The 18,874-nt window shown below is 38.2% G+C and overlaps 1 protein-coding gene across 1 annotated transcript in view; it reads right to left on the bottom strand.

The window, feature by feature from the left end:
- Window positions 1-18,874, bottom strand: part of IL1RAPL2 (interleukin 1 receptor accessory protein like 2) — a gene marked incomplete at both ends in the record, with an annotated part of 1,059,270 nt that overhangs the window by 479,480 nt on the left and 560,916 nt on the right. Inside the window, one exon of the mRNA XM_081278297.1 lies at window positions 16,766-16,952. Within this exon, the coding sequence (XP_081134423.1) occupies window positions 16,766-16,952 (187 nt within the window). The remainder of the gene's footprint in view (window positions 1-16,765; window positions 16,953-18,874) is intronic.

Genomic DNA, 18,874 nt, shown 5'->3' with positions numbered 1-18,874 from the left:
TGCACCGAGCTGGGAGACTTTGGAGCGGCCGGGCTCGGGCTCCCGGGGCTGCTTTGGCCTGGGGCTGGGGAACCCGCAGGGGTCGCTCTGTGGAGCCTGCTCCTAGCGGAGCGTGGCCGGGATCGGAGAGGCCGGGTTCTGGCTCCCGAAGCTGCTTTGGCCCAGGGCTGGGGAACCTGCGGGGACTGCTTCTCGGTCAGGGTCCTGCTGGGTGCTGTGGGGGCCTGGGGGGCAGAGTGGAGCTGCCGCCTGCGCCCAGAGCAGGCCAAGAGACCCGCCGGCGTGGTATCACGACACCTCAACTGCAGCTGGGGCCGAGGAGAGTAGCCGTCCTCGCCTGGAACAGGACCAGCGACCCGACAGCGCGGTAGCCAAATCACCCCATTTGGAGTGGGTGCTGTGCAGAGCCGCCGTCTGAGCCTGCAAGGTAGGCAGACCTGCGACCCACTGGCAGGACAGGCCCGGCAGCCTGCCAGTGTGGTGGACAAGTAGCACCGAGACAGTCACGTCACACTGGTTGCAGTGGGGGTGGAGCAGAGCCACCGCCCGTGTCCGGAAAAGGCCCAGCGACCCGTTGGAGAGGCAGTCAGGTACCCCCATTGGGAGTGGGGGCTGAGCAGAACTGCCGCCCGAGCCCGCAAGGTAGGCAGAACTGCTTAGAGGCTTAGAGGCCGACCAGCGTGGTAGACACGTCACACCAATTGGAGTAGGGGCGGAGCAGAGCTGCCGCCCACATCCGGATCAGGACCAGCGACCCGAGGGCGTGGTAGTTACGTCACCACAATTGGAGTGGGGGCAGAGCAGTGCCGCCACCCGAGCCCACAGGGTGGGCAGACCTACGACCAACCAGCGTGGTAGATAGATCACCCTAATTAGAGGAGGAGCACAGCCACTACCCGCCCTGCAAGGGAGATCTCCCAACTATACAAGAGCAATATAAATAAATAGGGGGAAAATTTCAAAAACACAACAGTTTCACCAAGCAGAAAGAAACGCGAGCAGTATGAAAAGACAAGGAAAGAAAGGACCACAAGCAATGCAGGTCAACTCAACTTTAGAAGAGGTAATAGCTGCAACAGATGGAATGTCAGGTAAAGAGTTCAGGATATACATGCTTCAGATGATCTGGAGTCTCAAGGAAGACATGAGACAGCAAAATCAGACAATGAAAGATCACTTTGACAAGGAACTACATAAACAAATCCAGGAAGTAAAAGATCAATTTCACAGGGAGATAGAGGTAATAAAAAACAAACAAATAGAAATCCTAGAAATGCAGGAAGCAATAAACCAACTTAAAACCTCAATTGAGAATACTACCAGCAGAGTAGATCACTTAGAAGATAGAACATCAGACAATGAAGACAAAGTATTTCAACTTGAAAAGAACATAGACAGCTCAGCAAGTCTGCTAAGAAACCATGAGCAGAACATCCAAGAAATATGGGATAACATTAAAAGACCAAACTTAAGAGTCATTGGGATACAGGAAGGCACAGAGCTCCAAACCAAAGGAATAAACAATCTATTCAATGAAATAATACGAGAAAACTTCCCAGACCTGAAGAATGAAACAGAATCCCAAATCCTAGAAGCCTACAGGACACCGAATGTGCAAAATCATAAGAGATCCACACCTAGACACATTATAATGAAGATGCCCAACATACAGAATAAGGAGAGAATTTTAAAAGCTACAAGAGAAAGGAAGCAGATTACATTTAGGGGTAAACCAATCAGGATAACAGCTGATCTCTCAACACAGACTCTGAAAGCTAGAAGATCCTGGAATAACATATTTCAAACACGGAAAGAAAATGGGTTCCAACCAAGAATCGTGTATCCGGCGAAATTAAGCTTCAGGACGGAAGATGAAATTAAAACCTTCCACGATAAACAAAAGTTAAAAGAATTCGCAGCTAGAAAACCATCTCTTCAAAAAATCCTTGGCAAAACATTACAGGAAGAGGAAATTGAAAATAACATTGAAAACCAACAGTGGGACGTAGGACAGTAAAGGGGGGAAAGTAATCAAAGAGGAAAACAAATCAGGTTTAGTAACATTAATAAACAAATATGGCTGGAGGAACAAACCATATCTCAATAATAACCCTAAATGTTAATGGCTTAAACTCACCAATTAAGAGACACAGGCTAGTTGAATGGATCACAAAACAAGACCCAACAATATGCTGCCTACAGGAGATGCATTTGATAGGAAAAGATATACATAGACTGAAGGTGAAAGGTTGGGAAAAATCATTCCACTCATATGGACTGCGGAAACAAGCAGGAGTGTCCATACTCATATCAAATAAAATAGATTTCAAGCCAAAGTTAATCAAAAGGGATAAAGAGGGACACTGCATACTGCTCAAGGGAACCATACACCAACAAGACATAACAATCATAAATATATATGCCCCAAACAATGGTGCAGCTATGTTCATCAAGCAAACTCTTCTCAAGTTCAAGAGTCTAATAGACCACCATACAATAATCATGGGAGACTTCAACACACCTCTCTCACCACTGGACAGATCTTCCAAACAGAAGTTAAATAAGGAAACTATAGAACTCAATAACACAATTAACAACCTAGACTTAATTGACATATATAGAATATACCACCCAACATCAAGTAGTTACACTTTTTTCTCAGCAGCACATGAATCCTTCTCAAAAATAGATCATATATTATGTCACAGGGCAACTCTTAGACAATATAAAGGAGCAGAGATAATACCATGCATCCTATCTGATCATAATGGAATGAAACTGAAAATCAACGATAAAAGAAGGAAGAAAAATCATGCATCACTTGGAGAATGAACAATAGGTTACTGAATGATCAATGGGTTATAGAAGACATTAAGGAGGAAATTAAAAAATTCTCAGAGTTAAATAAAAACACAGACACAACATATCGGAATCTATGGGACACATTGAAAGCAGTTCTAAGAGGAAAATTCATTGCTTGGAGCTCATTCCTTAAAGAAAGAAAAAACCAACAAAAATCCTAGAAAAAGAAGAGCAAAACAACAGCAAAAGAAGTAGAAGGCAAGAAATAATTAAAATCAGAGCTGAAATTAATGAAATCGAAACAAAAGAAACAATTGAAAAAATTGACAAAACTAAAAGTTGGTTCTTTGAAAAAATAAATAAAATCGACAGACCCTTAGCCATGATAATGAAGAGAAGAAGAGAGAGAACCCAAATTACTAGCATACGGGATGAAAAAGGCAATATCACAACAGATATTACAGAAATACAGAAGATAACAAGAAATTATTTTGAATCCTTATACTCCAATAAAATAGAAGATAGTGAAGGCATAGAAAAATTTCTTAAGTCATATGATGTGCCCAGATTGAGTCAGGAAGATATAGACAACCTAAACAGACCAATAACAATAGAGGAAATAGAAGAAACCATCAAAAGACTACCAACTAAGAAAAGCCCAGGACCGGATGGGTATACAGCAGAGTTTTACAAAACCTTTAAAGAGGAACTAACACCAATACTTTTCAAGCTACTTCAGGAAATAGAAAAAGAGGGAGAACTTCCAAATACATTCTACGAGGCCAACATCACCCTGATGCCTAAACCAGACAGAGACACTTCAAAGAAAGAAAACTACAGACCAATATCTCTAATGAACCTAGATGCAAAAATCCTCAATAAAATTCTGGCGAATCGGATTCAAAAACATATCAAAAAAATTATACACCATGATCAAGTAGGATTCATCCCTGGGATGCAAGGCTGGTTCAATATACGAAAATCAATAAATGTTATTCACCACATTAATAGACTTAAAAATAAGAACCATATGATCATCTCGATAGATGCAGAAAAAGCATTCGACAAAGTACAGCATCCCTTTATGTTCAAAACACTAGAAAAATTAGGGATAACAGGATCATACCTCAACATTGTAAAAGCAATCTATGATAAGCCACAGGCCAGCATCATTCTGAATGGAGAAAAATTGAAGGCATTCCCTCTAAGATCTGGTACAAGACAGGGATGCCCTCTCTCACCACTTCTGTTCAACATAGTCCTCGAAACACTGGCCAGAGCAATTAGACAGACAAAAGAAATTAAAGGCATAAAAGTAGGAAAAGAAGAACTTAAATTATCACTATTTGCAGATGATATGATTCTATACCTAACAGACCCAAAAGGGTCTACAAAGAAACTATTAGAGCTAATAAATGAATTCAGCAAAGTGGCAGGATATAAAATCAACATGCATAAGTCAAATGCATTCCTGTATATCAGCGACAAATCCTCTGAAACGGAAATGAGGACAACTACTCCATTCACAATATCCCCCGAAAAAATAAAATACTTGGGAATCGACCTAACAAAAGAGGTGAAAGACCTATACAATGAAAACTACAGAACCCTAAAGAGAGATATAGAAGAAGACCTCAGAAGATGGAAAAATATACCCTGCTCATGGATAGGCAGAACTAACATCATCAAAATGGCGATATTACCAAAAGTTCTCTATAAGTTCAATGCTATGCCAATCAAAATCCCAACAGCATTTCTTGTAGAAATAGATAAAACAATCATGAAATTCGTATGGAATAATAAAAGACCCAGAATAGCAAAAACAATGCTAAGCAGGAAGTGTGAATCAGGCGGTATAGCGATACCAGACTTCAAAGTATACTACAGAGCAATAGTAACAAAAACAGCATGGTACTGGTACCAAAACAGGCGGGTGAACCAATGGTACAGAATAGAGGACACAGTAACCAATCCACAAAACTACAACTATCTTATATTTGATAAAGGGGCTAAAAGCATGCAATGGAGGAAGGATAGCATCTTCAACAAATGGTGTTGGGAAAACTGGAAATCCATTTGCAACAAAATGAAATTGAATCCCTTTCTCTCGCCATGCACAAAACTTAACTCAAAATGGATCAAGGAGCTTGATATTAAATCAGAGACACGGCGTCTGATAGAAGAAAAAGTTGGCTATGATCTACATACTGTGGGGTCGGGCTCCAAATTCCTCAATAGGACGCCCATAGCGCAAGAGTTAACAACTAGAATCAACAAATGGGACTTACTCAAACTAAAAAGTTTTTTCTCAGGAAAAGAAACAATAAGAGAGATAAACAGGGAGCCTACATCCTGGGAACAAATCTTTACTCCACACACTTCAGATAGAGCCCTAATATCCAGAGTATACAAAGAACTCAAAAAAATTAGACAATAAGATAACAAATAACCCAATCAACAAATGGGCCAAGGACCTGAACAGACACTTCTCAGAGGAGGACATACAATCAATCAATAAGTACATGAAAAAATGATCACCATCGCTAGCAGTCAGAGAAATGCAAATCAAAACCACCCTAAGATACCATCTCACTCCAGTAAGATTGGCAGCCATTATGAAGTCAAACAACAACAAGTGCTGGTGAGGATGCAGGGAAAAGGGTACACTTTATCATTGTTGGTGGGACTGCAAAATGGTGCAGCCAATTTGGAAAGCAGTATGGAGATTTCTTGGAAATCTGGGAATGGAACCACCATTTGACCCAGCTATTCCCCTTCTCGGTCTATTCCCTAAAGACCTAATAAGAGCATGCTACAGGGACAGTGCTACATCGATGTTCATAGCAGCACAATTCACGATAGCAAGATTGTGTAACCAACCTAGATGCCCTTCAATAGATGAATGGATAAAAAAAAGTGGCATTTATACACAATGGAGTATTACGCTGCTTTATAAAATGACAAAATCATAGAATTTGGAGGGAAATGGATGTTATTAGAGCAGATTATGCTAAGTGAAGCTAGCCAATCCTTAAAAAACAAAGGTCAAATGACTGCTTTGATATAAGGGGAGTAACCAAGGACAGGGTAGGGACGAAGAGCTTGAGAAGAAGATTAACATTAAACAGGGATGAGAGGTGAGAGGGAAAGGGTGTGAGAAGGGAAATCGCATGGAAATGGAAGGTGATCCTCAGGGTTATACAAAATTACATATAAGAGGAAAGGAGGGGTAAGAGAAGAATAATACAAGTGGAAGAAATGATTTACAGTAGAGGGGGTAGAGCGAGAAAAGGGGAGGGGAGGGGAGGGGAGGGGAAGGGGGATAGTAGAGAATAGGATAGACAGCAGAATACATCAGTCACTAGAATGGCAATATGTAAATCAATGGAAGTGTAACTTATGTGATATAGCAATCTGTATACGGGTAAAAATGGGAGTTCATAACCCACTTGAATCAAACTGTGAAATATGGTATATTAAGAACTATGTAATGTTTTGAACGACCAACAATTTAAAAAATTAAAAAAATAAAAAAAAGGAAAAAGGAAGACATAAAAATGGCAATCACGAGAAGATGGCAGCGAGTGCATCACCCCCTTGTTCCGCGTCACTGCACAGGTGAATGACAAGTTAGAATGGCCAAAAGCTATCTTGTTAGGAATTTCCAGCAAAATTGTGGTGCACCGAAACCTAGAGGAAGTATTTCCATTGCCCGAGGATCGGTTAATGGGGCTCAACCGCGAGTGAACTGTCCGCCTGGAGATTCAAGCTGTTTATTCAGCGGCCCGCCCCACTGCTAGAGACTGTGGCACACTGGGAAACGGCGTCCCGGGAAACGGCGTCCCTAGAAACGGCGAGGTAGCAACACAGAGAAATGGTGCTGCAGATTTTGTGGGCTCCTGCCGGCTGTGCCCTCACTGTGCTCCGGGCTGAGTTCTGGGTTTGAGACGGGGGAAGGAAGCGGTCCAATTCTGTCCTTCACACCGGTCAGCCCACCAAGGAAGCCAGCAGCCACCATCTTGGAGAGGTAATGTTACCATTGCCAGTTTTCTATAGATTGCAGCTCATTCAGCGATAGAACAGGTCTGTGTCATTTAGACCATCTTCCATACAGCAGGGAAATCACATAAAATCTCTCCCCGGCTTTCCGGGGGCATGAGTAACAGAGTTAGCGTAAATACAGGCGTGGGGAAAGGTAAAGGCACCTGACCTCAACTCCCCGCTCCCACCAGCGGCGAAAACGAAACCTGTCTTGCCAGCTCTCAGAGGAGGGGCTAGCGGAGGGAATCAAAACAATAAGGTGCCGGTTCCCAAAAGCCACGATCCACGTCCAGGAAACTGCAGGCACAGTGTGTAGCTTGAACTACTGAGAGGTATCACACTGGGAAAAGCCTGGCTGACAGGAGAAGCCAGGTGACTAGAAACCAGGAATAAACCTAAGCTAACAGGTTTTGAGAGACACCAGAGGGGGGAGGAGGGAGTGGCCTCACACGGATTGTTTCCTACAGCTAGAGGGCAAAATCTTGGCCCAGAAGGCCCAGCACCACCTACAGGAAGTGAAGAAAATAGAAGCCTAACAGTGTCCCTTTTTTCTTCTTTTCTTTTTAATTTTTAATTCTAATTTTTTTCTTTTCTATAATTATATTATTATTTTTTAAATGTAATTTTTATTTTACTGCATTTTATTATTATTTTATTTTATTTTATATTATCATTTCTTTTACTTTTCTATTATTTTCTCTTTCTTTCCTCTCTCCCTCTCTCTTTCTTGGTTTGCTTCCTTACCTTTTCCCCATCTTTCCGCTTAAGCATGACCACCCAGATTACGTACAACTTACTAAATGCAAATAGATGAATACTAAGAATCGGTCCATAGTCCACCTAAGCCCTTAACTACCCCCAAGTACTCCTGTCTATTCTCTTGTTAATGTCCACCTGCATTTTAGCAACCCCCCAAAGAAGCTAACATATACTAACCTCCATACCATCAAATCGCCCAACCTCAACATAAAATCCTAAGTTCAAACCTAAATTCTATACATGCCATCAAATTCTGTAGGCCTTTAATGAAACTAATGAATTTACCTTAAATCACATTTAAATCCAACATCTCTCAACATTGCCTCCCAACACAAAGGAGAGATATTGGAACTATAAAAACCAAAACAAATTTAAAGAAAAAAACAGAAACACAGCAGTCAAACAGAGTTGGAAAGTAACGTGAGCACCATGAAAAAAAGGGGAAAAAAGGATTACAAACAATGCAGGATAACTTAAATTCACAGGAGAACCTAGAGGCATCAGAAAAATGGACAGAGAGAGAACTCAAGGCATACCTAACTCAGATGGAACAGAATCTTAGAGAAGACATTAGACAGCAAGTCCAAACAATGAAAGTATACTTTGAAAACGAATTACATAGGCAAATTCAAATGGCAAAGAACGAGCTCTACCAGAAGATAGAGATTTAAAAAAAAAGTCAAACAGTAATCCTAGAAATGCAGGAAACCATAAACCAAATTAAAAACTCAAACGAGAATATTACAAATAGACTAGATCAAATAGAAGTCAGAACATCAGATAATGAAGACAAAGTTTATCAACTTGAAAAGAATATAGTCAACACAGAAAGGATGCTAAGAAATCACCAGCAATCTATCCAAGAGATATGTGATGTCATAAAAAAACCAAACTTGAGAGTCATCCGGATAGAATAAAGTATAGAGGTTCAAACCAAAGGAATGAACAATCTATTGAATGAAATAATCCTAGAAAACTTTCCAGATATGAAAGATGGAATGGATTGCCAAATCCTGGAAGCCTACAGGACCCCAAACATACAAAACTGAAATAGACCAACTCCAAGACACATAATTATGAAGATATCCAACATACAGAACAAGGAGAGAATAATAAAAGCTATGAGAGAAAGAAGGCAGATTACATTCAGGAGTAACCAATTAGGTTAACAGCTGATTTTTCGTCACAGATATTGAAAGCAAGAAGATCCTGGAACAATGTATTTCAAAGGCTGAAAAATAATGGATTCCAACAAAGAATACTGTATCCAGCAAAATTAAGCTTCAGATTTGACAATGAAATTAAAATATTTCACGATAAACAAAAGCTAAAAGAATTCAGAACCAGAAAACCAGCACTGCAAGGCATTTTGAGCAAAACACTACAAGAAGAGGACTTGAAAAACAGCACCCAAAACTAACAGTGGGAGGTAACTCAGTAAAGGGAAGAAAAAAATAACCAAAAAGGAAAAACGAGCCATATTAAAATAAATAAATAAATAAGCATGACTGGAAGTACAAACAATATATCAATAGTAACCTTAAACGTGAATGGCTTAAATTCACCAATCAAGAGACAAAGGCTAGTAACCTGGATTAAAAAAAAACAAATCCAACAATATGCTGTCTTCAGGAGACTCATATGATAGGAGAAGACATACACAGGTTGAAAGTAAAAGGTTGGGAAAAATCATACCACTCACATGGTCCTCGGAAGCAAGCAGGAGTGGCCATACTCATATCGAATAAAATCAACTTCAAATCGAAGTTAATAAAAAGGGATAAAGAAGGACACTGTATACTGTTAAAAGGAACCATCCACCAACAAGACATAACAATTATCAATATGTATGCACCAAACAATGGTGCTGCAATGTTCATAAGACAATCTCTCCTCAAGTTCAAGAGTCAAATAGACCACAAAACAATAATTATGGGTAACTTCAACACACCACTCTCTCCAATGGAGAGATCCACCAGACAAAAGCTGAATAAAGAAATTATAGAACTCAATAACACAATCAATAACCTAGACTTAACCAACATATATAGAATATATCAACCATCATCAAGTGGATACACGTTCTTCTCAGCAGCACATGGATCCTTCTCAAAAATAGACCATATATTATGCCATAGGGCAACTCTTAGTAAATACAAAGGTGTGGAGATAATACCATGCATCTTATCTGATCATAATGGAATGAAACTGGAAATCAACGATAAAAGAAAGAAGGAAAAATCCTGCATCACCTGGAAAATGAACAACATGTTACTGAATGATCAATGGGTTACAGAAGACATAAAGGAGGAAATCAAAAAATTCTTAGAGATAAATGAAAATACAGACACAACATAACGGAATCTATGGGACACAATGAAAGAAGTTTTAAGAGGGAAATTCATTGCGTGTAATTCATTCCTCAATAAAAGAAAGAACCAACAAATAAATGAACTCACACTTCATTTCAAAACCCTAGAAAAGGAAGAGCAAAACAACAGCAAATGAAGTAGAAGGTAAGAAATAATTAAAATCAGAGGGCAAATCAACAAAATTGAAACAAAAGAAACCATTGAAAAACTTGATAAAACTAAAAGTTGGTTCTTTGAAAAAATAAATATGATCGACAGACCCTTAGCCATGCTAATGAAGAGAAAAAGAGAGAGAATTCAAATTACTAACATACGGGATGAAAAAGGCAACATCACAACAGACACTACAGAAATACAGAAGATAATTAGAAAGTATTTTGAAACCTTATACTCCAATAAAATAGAAGATAGTGAAGGCATTGATAAATTTCTTAAGTCATATGATTTGCCCAGATTGAGTCAGGAAGATACACACAATTTAAACAGACCAATAACAAATGAGGAAATAGAAGAAGCCATCAAAAGACTACCAACAAAGAAAAGCCCTGGACCAGATGGGTATACAGCAGAGTTTTACAAAACCTTCAAAGAAGAATTAATACCAATGTTTTTCAAGTTATTTCAAGAAATAGAAATATAAGGAGTTCTTCCAAATTCATTCTATGAGGCCAACATCACCCTGATCCCGAAACCAGACAAAGACACTTCAAAGAAAGAAAACTACAGACCAATATCTCTAATGAACTTAGATGCAAAAATCCTCAATAAAATCCTGGCGAATCGAATACAAAACCATATCAAAAAATTTGTGCACCATGAACAAGTAGGATTCATCCCTGGAATGCAATGCTGGTTCAATATACGGAAATCAATAAATGTTATTCACCACATCAATAGACTTAACGATAAGAATCACATGATCATCTCGATAGATGCAGAAAAAGCATTTGACAAAGTACAACATCCCTTTATGTTCAAAACACTAGACAAACTAGGGATAACAGGAACGTACCTCAACATCGTAAAAGCTATATATGCTAAGCCTCAGGCTAGCATCATTCTGAATGGAGAAAAACTGAAGGCATTCCCTCTAAAATCTGGAACACACAGGGATGCCGTCTCTCACCACTTCTATTCAATTTAGTTCTTGAAATACTAGCCAGAACAATTAGACAGACAAAAGAAATTAAAGGCATAAAAACAGGAAAAGAAGAACTTAAATTGTCACTCTCTGCGTGTGATATGATACTATATCTAACAGACCAAAAGGGTCTACAAAGAAACTACTAGAGTTAATAAATGAATTCAGCAAAGTGGCAAGATATAAAATCAACACACATAAATCAAAGGCAGTCCTGTATATCAGCGACAAATCTTCTGAAATGGAAATGAGGACAACCATCTCATTCACAATATCCTAAAAAAAAAAAAAAATACTTGGGAATCAACCTAACAAAAGAGGTTAAAGATTTATACAATGAAAACTACAGAACCCTAAAGAGAGAAATAGAAAAAGACCTTCGAAGTTGGAAAAATATACCCTGTTCATGGATAGGAAGAACTAACATCATCAAAATGGCGACATTACCCAAAGTTCTCTAAAGGTTTAATGCGATGCCAATCAAAATGCCAAGGGCATTTCTTGTAGAAATAGATAAAGCAATTATGAAATTCATATGGAAAAACAAATGACCCAGAATACCAAAAGCAATTCTAAGCAGGAAGTGTGAATCAGGCGGTATAGCGATACCAGATTTCGAACTATACTACAGAGCAATAGTAACAAAAACAGCATGGTACTGGTACCAAAACAGGCAGGTAGACCAATGCTACAGAATAGAGGACACAGAGACCAATCCACAAAATTAAAACTTTCTTATATTTGATAAAGGGGCTGAAAGCATGCAATGGAGGAAGAACAGTATCTTGAACAAATGGTGCTGGGAAAACTGGAAATCCATATGCAACAAAATGAAACTGAATCCCTTTCTCTCGCCATGCACAAAAGTTAACTCAAAATGGATCAAAGAGTTTGATATCAAATCAGAGACTCTGTACCTTATAGAAGAAAAAGTTGGCTCCGATCTACATATTGTTGGGTCGGGCTCCAAATTCCTTAATAGGATGCCCATAGCACAAGAGTTAATAACTAGAATCAACAAATGGGACTTACTTAAACTAAAAAGTTTTTTCTCAGCAAGATAAACAATAAGAGAGGTAAACAGGGAACCTACATCCTGGGAACAAATTTTTACTCCTCACACTTCAGATAGAGCCCTAATATCCAGAGTATACAAAGAACTCAAAAAATTAAACAACAAGAAAACAAATAATCCAATCAACAAATGGGCCAAAGACCTGAACAGACACTTCTCAGAGGAGGACATACAATCAATCAACAAGTACATGAAAAAATGCTCACCATCTCTAGCAGTCAGAGAAATGCAAATCAAAACCACCCTAAGATACCATCTCACTCCAGTAAGATTGGCAGCCATTATGAAGTCAAACAACAACAAGTGCTTGCGAGGATGTGGGGAAAAGGGTACTCTTGTACATTGCTGGTGGGACTGCAAATTGGTGCGGCCAATTTGGAAAGCAGTATGGAGTTTCCTGGGAAAGCTGGGAATGGAACCACCATTTGACCCAGCTATTCCCCTTCTCGGACTATTCCCTAAAGACCTTAAAAGAGAGTACTATAGGGATACTGCTACATCAATGTTCATAGCAGCACAATTCACAATAGCTAGACTGTGGAACAAACCCAGATGCCCTTCAATAGATGAAGGGATAAAAAACATGTGGCATTTATACACAATGGAGTATTACGCAGCACTAAAAAATGACAAAATCATGGCATTTGCAGGGAAATGGATGGCATTACAGCAGATTATGCTAAGTGAAGCTAGCCAATCCCTGAAAAACAAATGCCAAATATCTTCTTTGATATAATGAGAGCAACTAGGAACAGAGCAGGGAGGAAGAGCAGGAGGAAAAGATTAACATTAAATAGGGACGAGTGGTCGGAGGGAAAGGGAGAGAAAAGGGAAATTGCATGGAAATGGAAGGAGACCCTCATTGTTATACAAAATTACATATAAGAGGTTGTGAGGGGAATGGGAAAAAATCATGGAGAGAAATTAATTACAGTAGATGGGGTAGAGAGAGAAGATGGGAGGGGAGGGTAGCGGGGATAGTAGAGGATAGGAAAGGTAGCAGAATGCAGCAGTCACTAATATGGCATCATGTAAAAATGTGGATGTGTAACCGATGTGATTCTGCAATCTCTATTTGGGGTAAAAATGGGAGTTCATAACCCACTTGAATCTAATTTATGAAATATGATATGTCAAGAGCTTTGTAATGTTTTGAACAACCAATGAAAAAATGGCAATCACATATTTGGAAAACTGCTCAGTATCTTTAATAATCAGGAAAATGCGTATCAAAAACACAATGGTATATCATCTCACTCTAATAAGAATGTTCAATATCAGAAAAGTAAAAACACCAAGTCTTGGTCATGGTATGAAGAAAAGAATCTTTATACACTACAGGTTTGAATGTCAATTAGTACAGCCATTATGAAAAACAGTTTGAAGTTTCCTCAAAAGTTAAAACTAAAACTATCATATGATCCAGCAATCCCACTTCTGGAATATTCAAAGGAAATGAAACAGTATGTTGAAGGGACATCTCTATCCCTCTGTTCCTTGCAACACTAATCACAGTAGCCACGAACTAGGAGAAAAAAAGAAGGATCTATCAACTGATGAACAGATAAAGAAAATGTAGCACATATACACAATGGAAAATTATCCAGCCATAAAAGGAATAAAATCCTGTCAGTTGTGACAAGAAGGATGGAACTAGAAATTACTATGTGAATTGAAATAAGCCAGGCACTGAGAGAAAAGTATAAAAGGTCTCACTCATATGTGGAATCTAAAATGTTAATCTTTTTTGGGGGAGGGGCAGGGAACTAGGGATTGTACCCAGGGGTGTTTTACCACTGAGCTGCAACCCCAGTCCATTTATTCATTCATTCATTCATTCATTCATTCATTCATTCATAATTTTGAGATAGGGTGTAGCTAAATCACTGAGAGTGGCCTTGAGCTTGATCTCCTAATAAAAGATAGAAATGTGGCTACTAGAACTTGGGCAAGGTAAACAGGCATGATGAAAGAGGTAATGTTAATCAATGTGTACCAAGTTATAATTAGATAGGAGCAAGAAGTTCTGATGTAGTATTATTGCATAGTAGTATGATTATAGTAAACAATAAGGTCTTATACATTTCAAAATAACCAGGAGAAGGGACTGAGAGTATAACTCAGTGGTGGAGTTCTTACCTAACAAGCAGAAGGCCCTGGGTTCAGTCCCCAGCACTGATAAAACCAAAAACAAAACAGCAAAACAAAATAAGTAGAAGAGAGGATTTTTTTAATTTTCTCATCATTATTAAATGATAAATGTTTAAGGACATAGATACATTTAACCTGATTCACACATTACATATACATGATGTATATGAGTATCAAAACATCACATCTTGCCCCATTAATTTGTACAATTTTTATGTTTTTATATATCAGTTTAAAAGAAATTTAATAATAAAAGCAAATTTTAAACATTATTATTCTGGAAATGCCTTTTCCTTCTCCATTGTTGCTCTATTTGAAAAATTGGGTGGTAGCATTTCCCAAGGAATAAATTGCTTTGGTATGTAATGATAACAGTGATATCTAGAGATGTGAGGAAAAGGGAAGAAATAATTTAGCAGAAAGATACAGAGATGAGATAGAAGAATGAATTCATATGTAAGGAGGCTGATGACCTGGAATTTACCTCTTTCTGGTATATCTTGGGGAGGTCAAATTCCCTTCCTCACCTATAAAATTGAAATAAAACCATCTTACTCTCTTTTTGCCTGATCCTTAGCACCAGCACTAAATTTTACAGAAGTGCCAATGATCAAGGCTGGTTCATTACAGAAAAGAGTAGTAATTAATAAAATGGACTCTGGAGCCACACTGCCTTGAATAAAAATCAAGTTTTGTTTGCCATGTAACTTTACATCTAAGCTCCGATTATTTTCTCTATTAAATGCATACAATGGTATTCTCCATACAGAATTGCATTGAGATTGAAATAAGATGATGCATAAACCAATCTTAGCTCATTGAATGCCACATAATAGTGCTTAATAAATATGAAGGAGGGAAAGGATCACATGAAGGATCACACTAGCCAGGCATGATGGCACACACTTATAATCCCAGGGGCACAGGAAGCTGAGGCAAGAGGATTGAGAATTCAAGATCAGTGTCAGCAAATTAGCAAGGTACTCAACAACTTAATGAGATGCTGATTCAAAATAAAAAATAAAAAGTGCTAGGGATGTGGCTCAGTGGTTTAGCATCCCTGGGTTCAATCCCAGTGTCCCCCTCCCCAAAAAGGATCACCCTAAATTATAAGTCTATGTATAATAAATATAATGACCTTTTTTAATATGCCACAAGATTGTCTTCATTAAGAAAAAAATAAAAGGAATATGTCAAAGTGAAGAACATGCTCTTGTGGCTTATTGGTAAATTCCATCATGTATGAACATGTAGAGGCTTCCAAATGTAAAATCACCCAACAGCTGTGGGAGTTAGGGTTTAGGTTTCCCTGCAAACTGAGAGTCAGTGGAATCCTAGAGAAACAACCTACTATAGCTCTTTATGTGTTGTTAGGGTCCAACAATGCATGTAGCATCTGCACATAAATTCTTCTTGGTCACCTCCAGCTGTCATACAAAAATACTGTCAACCTCTGTGGCTCGGAACCAGCATGGACTGCTCAGTCCTGCTACAGGACCACAGGGCAGAATATCATATATGGACTCATATGGTTGCTCTCTCCTTGTCTACTGGATCCACTCTCTGTCCTTGTCTGTCCTACTCTATGCATAGAAAAGCTGAAGATTATTGACTGTATCTACCATCTTTGCTTCTGATTTCTCTTTGAGTTCAAACTGGTGAGGCAATTAGCAGAAAACCAGAGAGTAGGAGTTAAGAAAGATTAAGGTCTTTATCCTGCTCCCTCCCTCCCTCTTCCACCTTCACATGTTCCTCTAAGGCTACAAATCTTGATAGGCCTTCTCTATTCTTTCTAGGTTCCAGTGACATTGATCCTTCCCCTTACCAGTGTAGGCTAGTGGGGTGAATTTAATAGCCTCCCAGAGTTGGTTCCCTCAACTCTGCCCATATCACTGTAAATAAATATTTCATTCAACTATCTTCAATTCAATTTTCACTGAGTGTAGTTTATTTCCAGTTACTAGACCTTATAAGTGTCCACGGATGCTGCATTGGACCCATTTCTCTCCTCTGTTTTTACTACAGTGGCTTTTACATTGTAGATGATCATAACACCTAATCTTTTCAAGTACTACTTGTAATGATGGGGCTTTCAATTACTAATAGTAAATAATATTTATATGTCCCCAAATAATTCTTTCATGTATTATTTAAAGCTTCACATTTCTTCCCATTTGGTCTTATGAGTTGTGCTAAAGGGAGATTTTGTTTATTTTTAGTTGTTGGAGGAAGTGGGACTGCTTTTGATACCTGCTGATGGAAATGCATGAAAATCAGTGGTATATAGGAGACAAATGTCTCAGTTACTTGGTTGTCAATCCATTGATTATGCTCAGTAAAATATTTAATACCAAAAACTTTTCATATCCCCAAAGCCTGCCACAGACTGAGATAAAAAATGAATTTGACACCATGCTGAATTACCTTGTACCAGACAACATCGGGCTCCTGATCAGACTTCTTAAAGTCATCCATGTCTGGACAGGAGATCTCCTTTCTTTTAGTGACTTCAGATTTTTCTAAATAGCGGATTCTGCTATTGTAGCACAGGCCTGATTCATTCTCTGCTACAGTCAAGGACATTGACACCTTCATACAATATGTTGAGTTTCTGTAGGAACAGAAAAATAACAAAATAGTTTTATTGGGTGTTTACATATTTGTTTGTACTCTATATTTCAAGAGTATTGACTTTTCCATTTAAGGCTTGCCCCAAAATCAGAAATGACATTAAAACAACACACAGCAATTTTCTACTTCAACCGACACAGTGATATGAAATAAGATGCTAATGTGGACATTGCCAGCCATGAAGTAGCTATAGAGCTATACAGGGGAGTTATAGCCATCTACAGAACTGAAACAAAGTCAGACTTTTTTTCCAATAGTAAATGGTGCTACACTGACAATCTAAGTGAAAACTAGTGAGAAAATTTCTATAAATACAGCTAGAGTCACCTCTGCTCTTCCTCCATGGCTAGTCCTTTAGAAGTTATTCAAGAGCTTGTTGAATTTTACCATTGGTTTCTCAGCCAACATTTCCTTTTATAAGATATATATATATATAGAAAACCAGATCAACACACAGAGGTCACATGTTAACTTATATACCTTTTTAAGGTGCTTACTGAGACGTACCAAGGATCAAATTTGGGGCTCCCATAAAGAACAAGTAGAGTAAATTTGAATTAATCCAACAGTACATACCATTATAAAAGAATATCAATATTCAATTTTAACATTAGGCCACTTTAGAAATTGACTAACTCATTATGGGAGAGTATTTATGAAATTAAAATTCTACTTTCTTATAACTTGGTTAGTACCTTCTCAGTAATATGAGCTCAGTAAACATGTTTGACCAATTTATTTAACTACAAATAAATAAACAAAATTGTATACCTTCATTTATGTATGTATACTCCATGAATTTTTCCTACCCAGAGGATGTCAACCACACAGAAGAAAATTGAAATGTGTGGGGAAGGGATCAGAAGCAACCTGATAAGACTGAGAAGGCCAACTGTAAATTTTGGTAGGAGTGTTGAATTTTACTTTATGGAGGACTTTTCAGGAGTGTATCTGTTCTAAACATAAAGGATACTTGCTGCCAAAAATACAAAGTGCCAAGGGCAGCTATACAAAAACCAAGTGTTTCTACCAACAAGTAATAATAATCCTATAACAGATGGAATTAGCATGCCAACTGCTAACTTGAAGATGGCCCCAAATGACTGGTGCTATGCATACTATTTATTACTCACTCATTGAAATTCACATATCTCAAAACACAGGAGGACAGACAGCTGTGTGCATTGGGCTTATAAACTAACATAATCAAAATGACTCCTACTTGTTTCTAGTGAAGTTAATTAGCAAGCACCCCTGACTATGTCATGTGAGAAGAATGCTGTGAAAGCACTCTAATTCAGATGTTCAGATGCAACCCAATACACTATGTAGATTGTAGGATATTGCTTTTCTCTCTTCCTAATGTAGAACCCAAACAACATGAGTTATGCCACTAGGATCAAATGAAAGAAATTCACATACTCTTGTCAAGTTTTGGAAAACCTCTTTAAATGCTATGAAGTTAAAGGCACTATTATGATAAAATGTCAGGAGAGAATAAAGCGGGGTTTAATCAATTTAATTCTTTTTGACTATGATTTCAATAGTTTTGTCGTAAATAATTCCAAACTCTCTTGTTTCCAACAAAGCAATACATGATCTGGTTCAACACTGCACTCTTTTCTTCATTCATTAAGGAAAAGTCACAATGGCATTTTCTCTGTTTCTTGAACACGTTATACAAACCATAGGCCTTCTCTCTGCTCTTCTCTCTGCTCTTCTAACATTTGTTTATTTCATAAATGTAAGTTAATTAGGACAAATAATTTGTTGCTCTTGTTTATGACTCTATCTCTGTAATATAAATGATTAACTAATAGATGCTCAGTAGATGTTTGTTACTTAAATGAGTAAGCACCAAGTGGTATTTGTTTAACAGATATGTTATCTCTGCTCTACTTT

The sequence above is a fragment of the Spermophilus citellus genome, assembly GCF_964194105.1.
Source record: "Spermophilus citellus genome assembly, chromosome: X".
NCBI classification, from domain to species: Eukaryota; Metazoa; Chordata; class Mammalia; order Rodentia; family Sciuridae; genus Spermophilus; species Spermophilus citellus.
The sequence above is the reverse complement of the archived record's forward strand: the minus strand, read 5'-3'. Positions and strand labels throughout refer to the sequence as shown.